Source organism: Plectrocnemia conspersa, unplaced genomic scaffold (genome assembly GCF_051122295.1).
Source record: "Plectrocnemia conspersa isolate PC_06_02 unplaced genomic scaffold, ASM5112229v1 ptg000008l, whole genome shotgun sequence".
Classification (NCBI taxonomy): domain Eukaryota; kingdom Metazoa; phylum Arthropoda; class Insecta; order Trichoptera; family Polycentropodidae; genus Plectrocnemia; species Plectrocnemia conspersa.
The window spans coordinates 15,673,180-15,687,088 of NW_028277172.1; the positions used below are offsets into that span (position 1 = coordinate 15,673,180).

At 26.5% G+C, this 13,909-nt stretch overlaps 3 protein-coding genes across 3 annotated transcripts; 1 reads left to right on the forward strand and 2 right to left on the reverse strand.

Annotated features, from left to right (window-relative positions):
• The first annotated feature begins 704 nt into the window (after nucleotides 1-704).
• On the forward strand, nucleotides 705-3,479 carry LOC148233123 (ejaculatory bulb-specific protein 3-like). The gene is made up of 3 exons (XM_088190624.1): nucleotides 705-862; nucleotides 2,703-2,896; nucleotides 3,199-3,479. The coding sequence occupies exons 2-3, from the start codon at nucleotides 2,707-2,709 to the stop codon at nucleotides 3,384-3,386; spliced, it is 378 nt and encodes a 125-aa protein (XP_088046750.1). The 5' UTR covers nucleotides 705-862; nucleotides 2,703-2,706; the 3' UTR covers nucleotides 3,387-3,479.
• Nucleotides 3,480-5,853: 2,374 nt separating this feature from the next.
• On the reverse strand, nucleotides 5,854-6,736 carry LOC148233124 (allergen Tha p 1-like). Its single transcript, XM_088190620.1, has 2 exons — nucleotides 6,642-6,736; nucleotides 5,854-6,573 (listed from the first exon to the last, which is right to left on the reverse strand). The coding sequence occupies exons 1-2, from the start codon at nucleotides 6,682-6,684 to the stop codon at nucleotides 6,167-6,169; spliced, it is 450 nt and encodes a 149-aa protein (XP_088046746.1). The 5' UTR covers nucleotides 6,685-6,736; the 3' UTR covers nucleotides 5,854-6,166.
• Nucleotides 6,737-9,386: 2,650 nt separating this feature from the next.
• Nucleotides 9,387-12,089, reverse strand: LOC148233125 (allergen Tha p 1-like). Its single transcript, XM_088190623.1, has 2 exons — nucleotides 11,944-12,089; nucleotides 9,387-10,001 (listed from the first exon to the last, which is right to left on the reverse strand). The coding sequence occupies exon 2, from the start codon at nucleotides 9,988-9,990 to the stop codon at nucleotides 9,601-9,603; it is 390 nt and encodes a 129-aa protein (XP_088046749.1). The 5' UTR covers nucleotides 9,991-10,001; nucleotides 11,944-12,089; the 3' UTR covers nucleotides 9,387-9,600.
• Nucleotides 12,090-13,909: the final 1,820 nt, after the last annotated feature.

Below are 13,909 nucleotides of genomic sequence, written 5' to 3' on the forward strand. Positions count from 1 at the left end.
TGTGATTCTTTCTGGTCTCAACGAGGGCTTTTGTGTGGCCCCGTCTTTTACGATATTGTCTTGTTTCCTTGTTGATTGATGATCATTTTAGTCACAGTAAATTAACGCGAGTTTAAAGAATAAAACCCCACAATAGTGTACATATAAATAGTAAAAAATATGGTTTGAATGAGTTAATAGTTTACACTTATATAGACATATTGGTTTAAAAATTATCCAAATATTACCAATATGTTTTCCTTGATACATATAAATACATATTTATATAAAATGCACATAGCATAATTATCACGTATTATATAATATTCTAATACCAGCAACAATATTGAAATAATAAATATGGTAAATAAAGTTTTTTTAATCAAATAAGAATTTTTAATAAACATTAGAATAATATACAAACATACATATGTATGCTTAATTTAAATTTTAAATTTTACGATCAAAACAGGGTTTCTTAAACATTTTCATGTTTAAGTTTAGGACATCTAAATGCTACTAATATAATATGTATCGTGACAGATTTTTTGAACTGGATGATGTTGAAATCAGACTCTCTGACGCTTTCTTAATACCGATTCAAAACTTGCAAGACTGGTAGGCTTATTTTTTTAGTGTGCATGTGTGTGTTTATTTTATTTGCGTATTCGAATACGTATTCAAGTACGTCTTCCAAGAAGAGTTGAACGAAAAAGACTACACCAAAAACTGGCTAGCCCTGATGGATCGATCACTCGTTCGTATATCCTTCACACTAGCTCGTGTCATATAAATACTAAGGCGACATTTTCACTCGACCAGTTGTACCCACACGTCTGACCAAAGCAATCCACTCCAGACATCGCCAATATCACAATCAATTGTACGTAATTTACGTTTTACCTATTTTATTTCAACGTTAATAAATATTTTATTTTAATTCAATATTATTAAATAAAATATTAGTAACGAGCAACAAGATTTTTACCACTAAATAATAAATATTTAAGTTATTTCATATCAATATTTTTATTTTATAATTTTTTATGAAGAGCTATTTAAAAATTAATATAATTGTATTTTTGATTTTGATTATGAATCAAGGTAAATATTGAATTCATTTTAATTTGAGCTATAGGCTCCAGAGTCTTGACTATGAGTATGGAATTTAAATTTTTTTTTGTGAAAAACAGATAAAGAAATACTTTATTTACATTTTATATTGTTATTGTAAAGCTGCAAAATATACTGCTGTATTTTTATTTATAAAATAAGTGCACTTTCACTTTCATATACATTACAGTAAAAACTGAATACCGTTTTTTTTAAACTACATAAGTGAGTCAATCTAAACATAATATATCTTGACATAAAAAAAATGACATTTAATATTGATTTTATTTTTTCAACACTCAAATGTGATTGATTAGTCATCGACATATGTGACTATGCAAGCTAAATTTGTCTCCACTTTTATCTATTTATAAATTGTTATTTATATATTTTATTATTTACCTTTTTAAAAACGTGTATTTATTTATTATTATAAGCTGGCAGTTCTGGCAGCTTACAATTTAATACATAATACTAGTTCATATGGAGGCAACCATAATAAGTCTATTTTTAAAACTATAAATTCAAGAGAAATTCTATCAAACGTCTGCAATAGTAACTTTCGTAAATCTGAATGAAAAAATTGTAATAAAAATGGTCATAGATAAAAAGTTTTATTACCAATATCCTTTTAAATATCGACCTGATTCTTGAGTTTTTTTATTATTAAATTAAGTCTAATACTTTTGACCTTTTATATATTTAATGCAGCATAATTTATCGATTTATTTATCCTTTCACATACAACTATTAGTTTCTAGATTCAATTTAAAGCATTTTGCTGATGTAAATTGCTACGACAAATATTCGCAGGATGTGTGACTCACTAGTGTAATTAAATAATACTTTTTGATTCCAAGTGCGTATCGATTATTTATACATATAAGTATATTTACATATTCTATACATGGCGATACATAGCTATGCCACGATTATGTAGAATATTTGCAAATATGCACTATCGATAATTATATGAATATCGTATAATAAATAAATTAAATTAGCAGCATTTGTTGTTCATTTAACATTCATTATAACATAGAAATGAATTAATGTCACTGTATCTTGACAATAAAAAGCTAATCATAAGCTAAAATTAGCAACAAATAATTTATAAATAAATTTATAAAGCAAATACTTCGCTGAAAAATAAATATTATGTTTATTTTTTTATAATCATATTTAAGCTAGTATATTTGAAATAAAATCTTGACATACTGATCTCACAATAAATATATTTTTTCTATTTATGTAAATTATATTTGTGTTCATTATTCAACCGCAAATATAATATTGGTTTTTCTCAATCATGCACGCGTTTCATTACACAAGAACGCTTATTGATCAATGACCGGTTTTAATGCTTTAAGAGATATTTGTTTTGTAATTCAAACAAACATTGGATAGTCGGATCTCAACATTACACTAAAACTCATGTCTGAACATTCATTCAATAAGCATCTCATTGCATAGTACTTATCATAACAATCAACGATTAAGATTCATACTTATTTAGCTATATTCAATAGTCTACAAAATATGTATTGAGATACATAACACATTGAATCTTCACAATACATATTTTATTACATGTATTTCATTTGTTATAGAAAAATGCGTTTCCTCCAAGTTTTGTTCCTCTTTTTCTTTGCGGCGGTGATGGTCAATGGTGCCCCACAATATTCTTCAAAACTTGACAACTTTGATATCGATTCGGTGTTGTCAAACCAAAGAATATTGAAGAATTATGTAAAATGCATAATGGAAAGGGGTCCTTGCACACCAGAAGGAAAGGAATTCAGACGTAAGTATTATATTTACATTTTACATTGATTATAAAAATTATATTTAATTTAATTATGAGTGTAATGCTTATACGTATTAATATGCATAGTAAACACTACATACACGTATATTAAATAATTATAAATACATTAAAGAAACGCACATTGATTCTGTATTAAAGAATAATTCTTATATAGCAAAAAAATTCATTTACATATAAAATATTAAATATATTTTTTTCTATTGTTATTCAATAATTGATTAGTCACTTACATGCATATGCGATTATAAAAATATAATAATAACCTAATTATTTCTCAGGTATCCTTCCTGACGTTTTGGAGACCACTTGCGCTAAATGCTCACCATCACAGAAGAAAAACATGAGGAAAATTATCAACCATCTCAAAAATAACAGACCAGGCGACTGGAAAGATATCAGCAATAAATATGACAAAGAATCGAAAAACACAGCTAACATCGAAAAATTCGCAAGCGCAAGCGATTAAGTTAAATTTAAACAAATATTTATTTTTATTCTTCATTGAAAAAAAATATAATACACCTTACATTATGCACAAATAAATAAATATTAATAAATACTATTTTTTTTATTTATATGGAATATGTGAATGATAATCGGAGGTTATATTATGAATCATTTATTTTTCTATATAGAATTTATGACCTTAACCATGAAAGACGACCTTTAAACATATTTGTTTACAATAGAGAGGAACTGATGATCGTCAACCTATCCTTTACAATGAAGACATTGATCTCAACTCAATAAAATTCGAATGGCACGAACTCCCAACGACATGCTTTAAATATTAAAACTTTTAAAATGCTTCTATACAATGTTAAGAACAGTTATCTGGAACTTAAACTAAAATATCGATCACCAAATTGACGCGGATCTCGAGCAAAGGCACTGCTTTATTTTATTATACTTACTTACGCAATTCTTAATTTTTCACTGTGATTAAAAAATCTAGAAAGATCACAAATGAATATCTCTATATATGAAAACTAGAACCTAGAACATTTTGATATCTATTCCTACCAATGTATTATATGTTTTCCTGGATGTACAAATTTTGAGTAAATCGATATTTAAACAAATCACGATATGCTATAACCCATAAAAGTAAAAACCATAGATTAAAATATATTAGTAATGAACGTTTACGAGACCTGCCCAAAGACGTAAACATAAACTTTTATTAGTCAACTTTTTTTGACCGTTTGTAACCACTCAACAATATAATGGTACTCATTTAAACGCGTTGTTAAGAGGTTCTATAGCAGTAATACTTAACTTTATCCCCTCCTATTTGATATGTTATGCGGGCCGAAGCATAATATAAAACTTAAATAATTATTACTTTATTTTATCTGATTTTTATTTCACACACATATCAGGCGCGGACGGTGAGATATTTCCCTCTAGATCGCTCGCGTATTATGAGAGACAAAGGCATGCGGTCCGCATGCCTTTATCTCTCACTCACTCTCGTTAGTTAACATGCGAGCGATCGAGAGGGAAAGTATCTCACCGCCCGCGCCTGACACACGTATATACATATTGTATATGTACATATATACAAACATACACATGTGAAACAAACAAAAATATATATAAATACATATACAAATGTATCCAAAATATTCTAAATTAAATATTTATTAGTTTATTAAAAAATTAACCTTATTTCTAATGTAGAGATAAACTTTTAGCTATTTTATACAAATCGTGTTCCTGATTTGTACAGGCTACTATTAATACATCGTCAAAGTTAGAATCACTAATAAGTAAGCCGATTTATATATACATACTTTCTGCATATTTCATTTTAGAATAAGGTGATTCACAAAGGTACGTTGAGGAGAACAATGTGAGCAGTAGGTGTGCACAGTTTTGTATTTTTCAAATACCAGTTGCATACTCTTCTGTCTCCCTCTTTTCTTTGAAAATTGCTTTCAGAGTCGTATTGTTTTTATGCCCGATGATGAACTTGTCAAATAACGTTGCATAATCAAATCCCAATTCTGCTAGTTGTTCAATATTTTCTGTTTCCATGTGCCAGGGATTTTCTATAAGCAACAAATGTTTATTGATTTTTATCAAGTCCTGAAATTTGGTGTTAAATTCCTTGAATAAGGCAGCTAAATAATTTAAAATTTGAATGTAGTTTTCTGGATAAATGTCAATACTGTTCAGGAACATATAAAAGGGTTCGCAATAACTCAGACATACTCTTTAGAATAGCACTGAAAAATCAGCTCTTCGATGACTCTATGGCTCAATGTTGATACCTGATTTAGTATAAATATTGAGCAATACAATTTCTAAGAGATAAATCCACCTAGCACCTCACTGGCTAATAAATTCCTAAAATACGAAATTAGTATTAAAAATTGATTTTATAAAATGTGCAATGAAGTTTTTTTTAAGTTTCTTTAAAAATTCTATCACGTTATACATTTTAATGTTTAACGTCTTAACCTGAGAATATAAAACTGTCTCAGTACACAAATATGAAGGATCTAAATATTATTAAAATATTTTTTCATTGTAGATTAATGCATAATATATCAAATCTAGAGCTCAAACTTAACCGAAACGTAGCTCTTACTTAGTTTGCGGTTTCTCAATGTTATCTGTCTATTGTACAGTTTCTCTATCGAATCGAATATATGTTAGTAAATAGTGGTTGATAAATTTTCTATTTCGATTCTAATTTAGTTTAAAAATGAGATTTTTTTATTCAATTTGCATGCCGAAAAATAGGAATATTTAATATCTATTTTATAAATTCATATTTTGTATATTGTCGTATTAATATTTTTCCAAAAAACACAAAAAACTTTTCTTACGTACAACTATTAGTAAATTACTTTATATATATGACGTTATGATCTATGAAAACAAATATTGTCCTAATAATAATTAATATAATATCAAAATGCATATTAATGGTTAATATTTATTTTTACCAAAACCTAATATAACGGAGATTAAGTTTTATAATTCAGTCAATTAAAATAATAATATTAAAAGTACATTATATTGTATTTTGTTTTATTATCTTTATATTCCAAGTATGTAAATTTTATATTTATTACAATGATTATTCATCGGCATAACATTTTTTTTGTTGATCACTTGCTATTTATTTCTTGCTTACAGTTTTTCAATGTTTATGTTTCTTTTATTTCAAAGTTCACTGTTTTTATAAGTAATATGATTAAATAATAATATATATGTAAAACCTCAAGTTTTGATTTAATTCTTGTTTTTATCTTCAATGTTCAATTCTTTTATCTTGTCCTCGAACTTTGATGCGTAGATTCCCTTGGGGTCGTATTTGATCTTCAACTTCTTCCATAGGTCTGTCCTTTTGTTGACGAAGAAACGGAGGACTTTGTCTGCGTTGGTCTTTTGCTTTTTGGTACACTTTTCGCAATCGTTGGATAAAGCGTCGGGAAGGAGTTCTCTCAAAGTCTTTCCGTCGGGAGTACAATGTCCTTTTTCCAGAAGACAGTCCATGTAGTTCTTAATCAATCGTTCGGAATGAAGAATTTCGTCTATGTCTAAATTGTCGAATCTGTCCGTGTAGGTCTCTCTCGGACGAGCCGCCACAATCACCACGAAGACGAACAAATATAAGAAGAAACACTTCATGGTGGACTCTTAGGAATAAAATTGTGTATAATCAATATATATCACATTTAATATAAAATTGCGAGTTAAGGCTTACCTGATTGTGGCGAATCTGTTGGAGCAATGCTACCGATTCCCATTTCGACTAATATTTATACAATATATATAAACAATAAAAAAATAATTTATTCTGATTCACAAAAAGTATGTTTTTAGGAAAAAATGAGTTAAAAAGATGCATGTGCGAGTACGTCATCATTAAAAAACAATTGTTTTTTTGCGTTTTACTGTTTAGAAAGTTTGTTGAAATGCTTATGAAAAATTTGCATCATACTTATAATAATCTAAAATAAAAAGACTTTCAACAATATTTTATGTCTTTAATAAGGTTTAAATATGATTGGTATCAATCAACGGTATTATGGTATTTTTTACTGATTTTACAATATTTTCTTTAAATTTCAAGTATGACTCACTATTTTTTCATATTTTTTCTTATATTAAAAAATGTTAACGGTTTAATTTTTTTCATACATTAATTAAAATTTAAAAACTTGTATTGAAAATGACGAAGTAATTCGAAAGTATTTCTAATAAATAGTCTCGAATTAATAATTCTTCTGGAAAAATCCCAGATTATGAAAATGTCCTAGATTCCGAGTAAATACGTTTTTAAATATTATTTATATAGACACAAAAAATATATCATAATAACGGAATTTGCTGAACTTTGACAATAAACTAGTTACAATATTAGTAATTAATAATTTTTTCGCTGCATGGCCCAATTATTTGCAGCATCTTATTCACATAAACAAATACGAATTAAAGTTTTATTTGAATAAAGAATATTTCTTAGAAAAAGTTTAATATTTCATTAAGCAATTAGAAGTTAGCATTTAAGACTTGAAAATGGCTGAAAATCATTATTGTCAGAATTACCCATAATCATTGCGTTGATATAAGTTTTTAAAGCGTCATAAAACTAATTACTTGAATTTACTAAGAGTTTTTTGCTAGACAAACAAAAATATCAGTTCTGGGTATGCGCGCCGATATCTATTAACGGCATTTATAATCAGAATTTAAACGATTGAACTAAAAACCGTCGGACTTTACCTTAACAAAAAAAAAACAGGTAGCTACTTTGCAAAATGTGCTAATTTTGAATCTCACGTTACATACGCTAAAGAGTCTGTAAGATCTGATCTAAAACAAAATCTGATTTTGCCTAACCTCGGCATTAGTCAAAGATTCAAACAAGAAGGGATGTTGTTTTACTTATTACCTTCCATCAGAACTATACTATCACTACACTTCCGAATTGGAGTAACGAAAATTTAGCCGAGTCTGCAACAAATAAAGCTACACTGAATCGACCGAAACGACCCTTTCACTTTGACCATCCAATAATAATCCTGAATATACAAAAGTGCAACTTGATCTTTGATATGACGTGGAGACGATATTATTTTAAAAATTCATTACTACGACAAGAACAGACACGTATATATAATATATAATATATACATACTTAATTCGTAAAGCCATATAAAAAAATGTTTATAAAATCTTTGTAATTATATAAATAAAAGTTTGCACCCTCTAGGTTCTGCACATTATAATAAATATTAATAAAAATCGTAGTTTATTAATTTAAACACAATTTGACTATATAAACATTAATTTTTAATTCTATTTAACCTAGTACTGTAAATCTAAACACAATTGCTGGGAAAATGGTTTGAAACTTGTCTGAATTTTCTTTTCAAAAATAAAATAATATTATGATTTATAGCACCATATAAATCAATTGATAATTTTCATTGGAAATAATAAGACTCATTAATAAAAATAATATTACTTATACAAATAAAATATCAAAAATCTAGTCTTGATTCATAAATTTGCTCACTCATAAATATTATATAATACTTCTTTTACATATATAATATATAAAGCTCCCAGTATCAGTTATTTAAGGAATTAATTTAGGATTAATCTACGTGTTTTGATAATTTGGATTTGTTACAATCTTGCACATTAATATTAGTTTAATATAAGAACAATTTATTAGACAAGGAAGTCTTAAAATTTCTTCATAATAAAATATTATGTATATTTGATTGTTGCTCACATAGTATAATTGTCAGTCTTGGTTAAATTTTTTTATTCATGATTAGGTTTTGAGTTTCTTATAAAGATACTGATTTAAATATTCTCAATTTATTGTAAGTATTTATTGAATTAAGGTATTGTTTGTACTACAACTACATTCAATGTGGTATATATTATTTTTTTCTAAAATGAAAATGAAAATTATTTTTATGAGATGAGTTGTTGTGATTAAACCAAGATATTAGGATATTTCCTTATAAGTTCTGTTTGAAACACATGTTCATTTTATACTATATAATTATTAATATCATTCTTACTATCATAAATTTATGGCAATATACAACCCTTGAAATGTTTTTTTTATATTATCTTTACTACGAATTCAAATAATATTACTAATTAACGATCAGATATAATATTTTATAATTAAGTAAAATGCTTCAAACTCAGTTAAATTATCAAATGTAATTATTTAAATTACTTTTATAGTTAAGAAATATATATTCTAAATGATATTATATTTTTATAAATAGTCAATACATATTATTTTTTTTAAAAAAGCAACTTAAGTTCAAGGAAACGTTTAAGTAATCATAGCAATTACTACATGTTTCGTGAATCACTCGAATCACGGTCGTTCCACGCCGTTTGAGAAACTCTGGCTCATTTAACCGTGACTTGGATGCATTATATAAAATAACTTATTAAAACGACCAACCTTCAATAATTTTCAATATAAATTTATTATAACAAAATGTAACAAAATATCACTGATTGTGTTTAATTTTTTTATAGCAGCGTGAATAATATATAGATACATATAATAAAATACTAACAGCACGTTTTAACTGAAGCAACTATATAAGTAATATGTAAGCATTACCGAATCTTATAATACTGAGTTTGTCATGTATTTTATAGTAATGATATTTGGCATCTTAGACGGTGATTCCGTGGCTGGCGGCTACGTCCTTGTACCTTTGGGCATAGATGTCTTCAGGATCGTACTTTGTAGCTAATTGCTTCCAGAGCTCAGGCTTCTTGTTCACCAAGTGGCGGATGACTTTGTCAGATCCGGACTTTTGCTTTTCCGTGCATTTGCTGCATTCGTTTTCGAGGGCGTCGGGAAGATTGTCCTTGAGGGTTTTTCCGTCTGGGGTGCAACGTCCTTTGTCCAACAAGCAGTTGACGTAGTTGTTCAAGAGACGCTCAGAGTTCAGAATTTCGTTCAAGTCGATGTTGTCAAATCTGTCCGTGTACTTGTCCTGAGGACGAGCCATTACGGAGGCAACCACGAAGGCGAGAGCAAAGATTGCGGCGAATTTCATCTTGGATTAAGCTGAAAAAATTAAAAAATAAATATAAATGCAATGTACCATATATTTAACAAAACTATAACTATTCATAATTAAATCTTCCGTTTTGCTTAGTCTTTAGATTAAATATATATTTTACCTTTAACTAAGATTCATTCAAAAAACATGTCAACAAAAATGTTTATATTATAATATAATAGTTTAACTTGGCATTAATTATTTTAAAGATTACTGAACAGGGTAATCCAAAAATTATTGCATTGGGCATTTAAAAGTATCCTCGTTTAAAAAAATTATGACGTATACAACAACAGTTTTGCTACAAAGATAACATGATATAAAATTAAACGCTGATTTCAAATCATATTTTTTCGTTTCGTTTATTTTGCCTAACAAGGATTTTTTTTATTGAATTTGGATTAAAATGATATAAAATACTACAATGCAATCGATTTAAAGTTAATACATATTCTCTTAATTACAGTTTTGGATTTTTTAAATAAATTTGTAATTTTTTTTGCAGGGAAAGTTGCAAAAATATTTTTTTAATATTTTTTCTTGATAAAGTGAATTATTTTGATTTTAATAGGCAAATACTATAACATTTTATTGCTCTTAAGATAATATGTGTTTTTTTAATTTTAGTTATGGAGTCAAAATATCGCTAGAAATAATTTTTAAAATTTATATTTTGGTATAGTCTGTTGAATTATTTTCTAAAAAATATATGATGAAATGATTTATATAGTAGGTATATATCGACTGCTGAATTATCAATTCTTAATTTATTTTTTATCATATGACTTTATTTTTGTTATAGGCAATTATATTATTGAATAAGGTCATTATTTGATACTTTAATGTTTGTCTTAAAAAAATATCATTTATAATCTGTGTATTATAAAGTTATGTGGTTTTTTAAATATGCTGTCATTAGAATAATTAAAAGAAAAATGCTTTATTGTATCTTTGGAAAATAAATATTATGTGATTAAATAATAATAATTGATATAATTTATCTAGCGATTTTTTCGCCTAACATATCAATTGCGAATTTGGTCAATGTCAATCCGTGTTTTTTTTAATTTATCCGATTTTTTTAGTGAATTGAGAACTGATGTTTATATTTTTTTTCTAACTGGATTTGCCAAACATGATATTGTAATTTATCCATAATATTTTTGTATTTATTAAGTGGCAAATTAATATTAATTTATTGATTAAAATACAAACAGTACCTTTGGTTGTTAATATAAATTTAAAAAAAAATGTGGTTGATTGCTTTAATATTAAAAAGGATAATAGTTAAATATTATTAGTAAAGCTAATAAATAGATATTTTGATTTTAGTATATTTTTATAAAATATATGTACTGCTAATAATGCAGCAACTATTATTACGTATTTTTTTAATAATGTGGAATTACTATTAAAATATATTATGCACTGCGATAAATACAACTTTTTACTTAGATATTATGAACAGAACTCTTATTAAGACCAATTTAATAAAATATAGTATAATTTTAATATTAATGATTATCGTTCACATAATTACGTATATTTTATGTAATATAATGCAAATAATATCTATACACGAAAAGACACAATTTCAACATTATGGTGGAATTTATTTATAAAAAAATAATCATTGTATTCAAAGACACAATTTACACGATTACTAGTGTGCGAACAATGGATAGTTAAATGTGCTTTATAAGAAAATTTATATGGTACTGGTAATTGAGTATCGTAAACGACATCTGATATGATGAACCATTGTCAGTTGCTGACACAAACGTGAAATAAAATTATAAATATTCACCTGTACAAAGTATACTGTGTCATGTTATAACGACCATGGTTCAAGATAATTAGCAAAAGATATAAAAACAAGACAGTAGATCCTAACCGGTACAAAAAATAATAATTAACAGTCACGCGTTAATTGACATGGAAACTCACCTGAGATATTCTTGTTCACCTCACCGATGCTTGAGATGCTGTGCTTAGTGCAGCCAAGACGCTGGCTATTTATACAGCCAATTATGGGGGAAGATGCCTGTGTCACGACATGGAAAAGCTTGACGTCATGAATTCTGTTGCGTCACAAAGTCCGAGGCAACATGGGGTATGAGTCATGGATTCATGGATGAAATAAACAGATCACACGAAACCGCAGAGTGCATTGAATTAGTATTCGTTTTAAAAGCAATCTGATGTCTTGTTTATTAAAAAAATGCAGCTCAAACTAAAAATTGATGCAATACGTGCTAAAGCAACCGCAGAAAAGACTTGATGGGAAAAAATCACTTGCGTACTAAATTTTACAATTTTTTGAACATCTCAAAGTATAAAAAGTGTTTCTATGTTTCTAAGGATTTGCATTGTAAACGTTGAAATATATATCGTATACTTAAAATAGATAGTATAAAAGTAATAATTTAATCATAAATACTTATAAAAAGTTCCAATAATGTATTATATTATATAAAAACAGATAGTATGTAGAGATCAGAATAGAATATGTCAGATATGTCAGATATATTTTGAAATAAATAAAAAGGTTTAGAATTCTATTCCAGGTAGTAAACTCTAAAATATTCAGACTAGATAGTTGCAGTTATACTATTGCATAATAACTTATTTTTAAGTTTTGGAATTTTTCAACTCAACTGCAGCAAAATATTATTTTATCATTAGATAATATGATATTATTAAGAATATCAGTTTCAAGAGCTACTTTCTGATTTTTATATAAATTATATCCATTACATATCCATTGAATTATCAACGGAGAGTACAAATTATATATACTTGCTACCCTTTAAATACAATTAATTTATAATATTATATAATATAATAAATAATTTTATATTAAATAATATATTTATGCTAATACAGCCTACAATTTTGATCTATGTTTTTTAAGCAAAACCTTTTGATATTACATTTAGATCTATAATCAATATTAAATTTAAATCAATTAATAAAATATGTATTTTTAGCCTCTGATTACCTTCACATATTCCACTCGGATTTGGGTGTTTATTATTATCTATCTATATATATATACATAGACTTTCTTCATATATACAATATATGAATGATTTGCGATTATTAGTTATTTAATCACAAAATAGGCTTTATGGGTAATTGCTAACATAATTCGAAAGTTTTTTTAAATAGAATTTTTGAGAAATATAATATATAAACCTGATCCTTCATCTTGTTTCAAAATGACACTATTCAAAAATATCGTAACCTCGTCATAAAAATCATGAAGAAAATTGTTAATTTATATTATATAAGAATGTATTATTATAGATTACAAATAACCTTATTTGGGATATTATTATATAAATAACCTACAACTTATAAATATCTCTTCTAATAAATTTCCAGCTTGATCCGCCATATTGTTTCAAAATAATGGTTAATAAAATAAACTTTGCCTCGTCAATAAAAATTCTATAAGAAAAAGTGAAAGGGCAAAAATATTCTGTAATAGATTTTACAATCAAAAATAATATTTTTTTAAAAAAAAAATTTTTTTGTAGGATTTAACGGTTTTTGAAAACAAGATAACTAGTTTTATACAAAATAGACATTATAAATATCTCGGCTAAGCTCATTAGATAATTTTGTTGCAATATTGTATTTATTAAAAACAAAAATCACAGCGAAAAAATAAAGAGAACAAAATTATTTTATCATAATAAAATAAAAAAAATAATAAAAAGTTTTTGGAAAAATAAATTATACGGGATTTAACGGTTTTTGAAAACGAGATTACTGCCGTAATTTCAATCGAATAAAACTTTAATTTAAAATAAAAATAAAAAATATCTCAGTTATGTTCGTTACTCAATCTTGTTTCAAAATGGCATTTAAGTTCATTTGCTAGCTTGACTCGCTAACTTGTTTTAGA

Coding starts and splice junctions, on each gene's coding strand:
- LOC148233123 (XM_088190624.1), top strand. CDS start 2,707: ATGCGTTTCCTCCAAGTTTTGTTCCTCTTTTTCTTTGCGGCGGTGATG. Junction 2,897..3,198: donor AGAAGGAAAGGAATTCAGAC/GTAAGTATTATA, acceptor ATTATTTCTCAG/GTATCCTTCCTGACGTTTTG.
- LOC148233124 (XM_088190620.1), bottom strand. CDS start 6,684: ATGGGAATCGGTAGCATTGCTCCAACAGATTCGCCACAATCAG. Junction 6,574..6,641: donor AACAGATTCGCCACAATCAG/GTAAGCCTTAAC, acceptor TTTATTCCTAAG/AGTCCACCATGAAGTGTTTC.
- LOC148233125 (XM_088190623.1), bottom strand. CDS start 9,990: ATGAAATTCGCCGCAATCTTTGCTCTCGCCTTCGTGGTTGCCTCCGTA.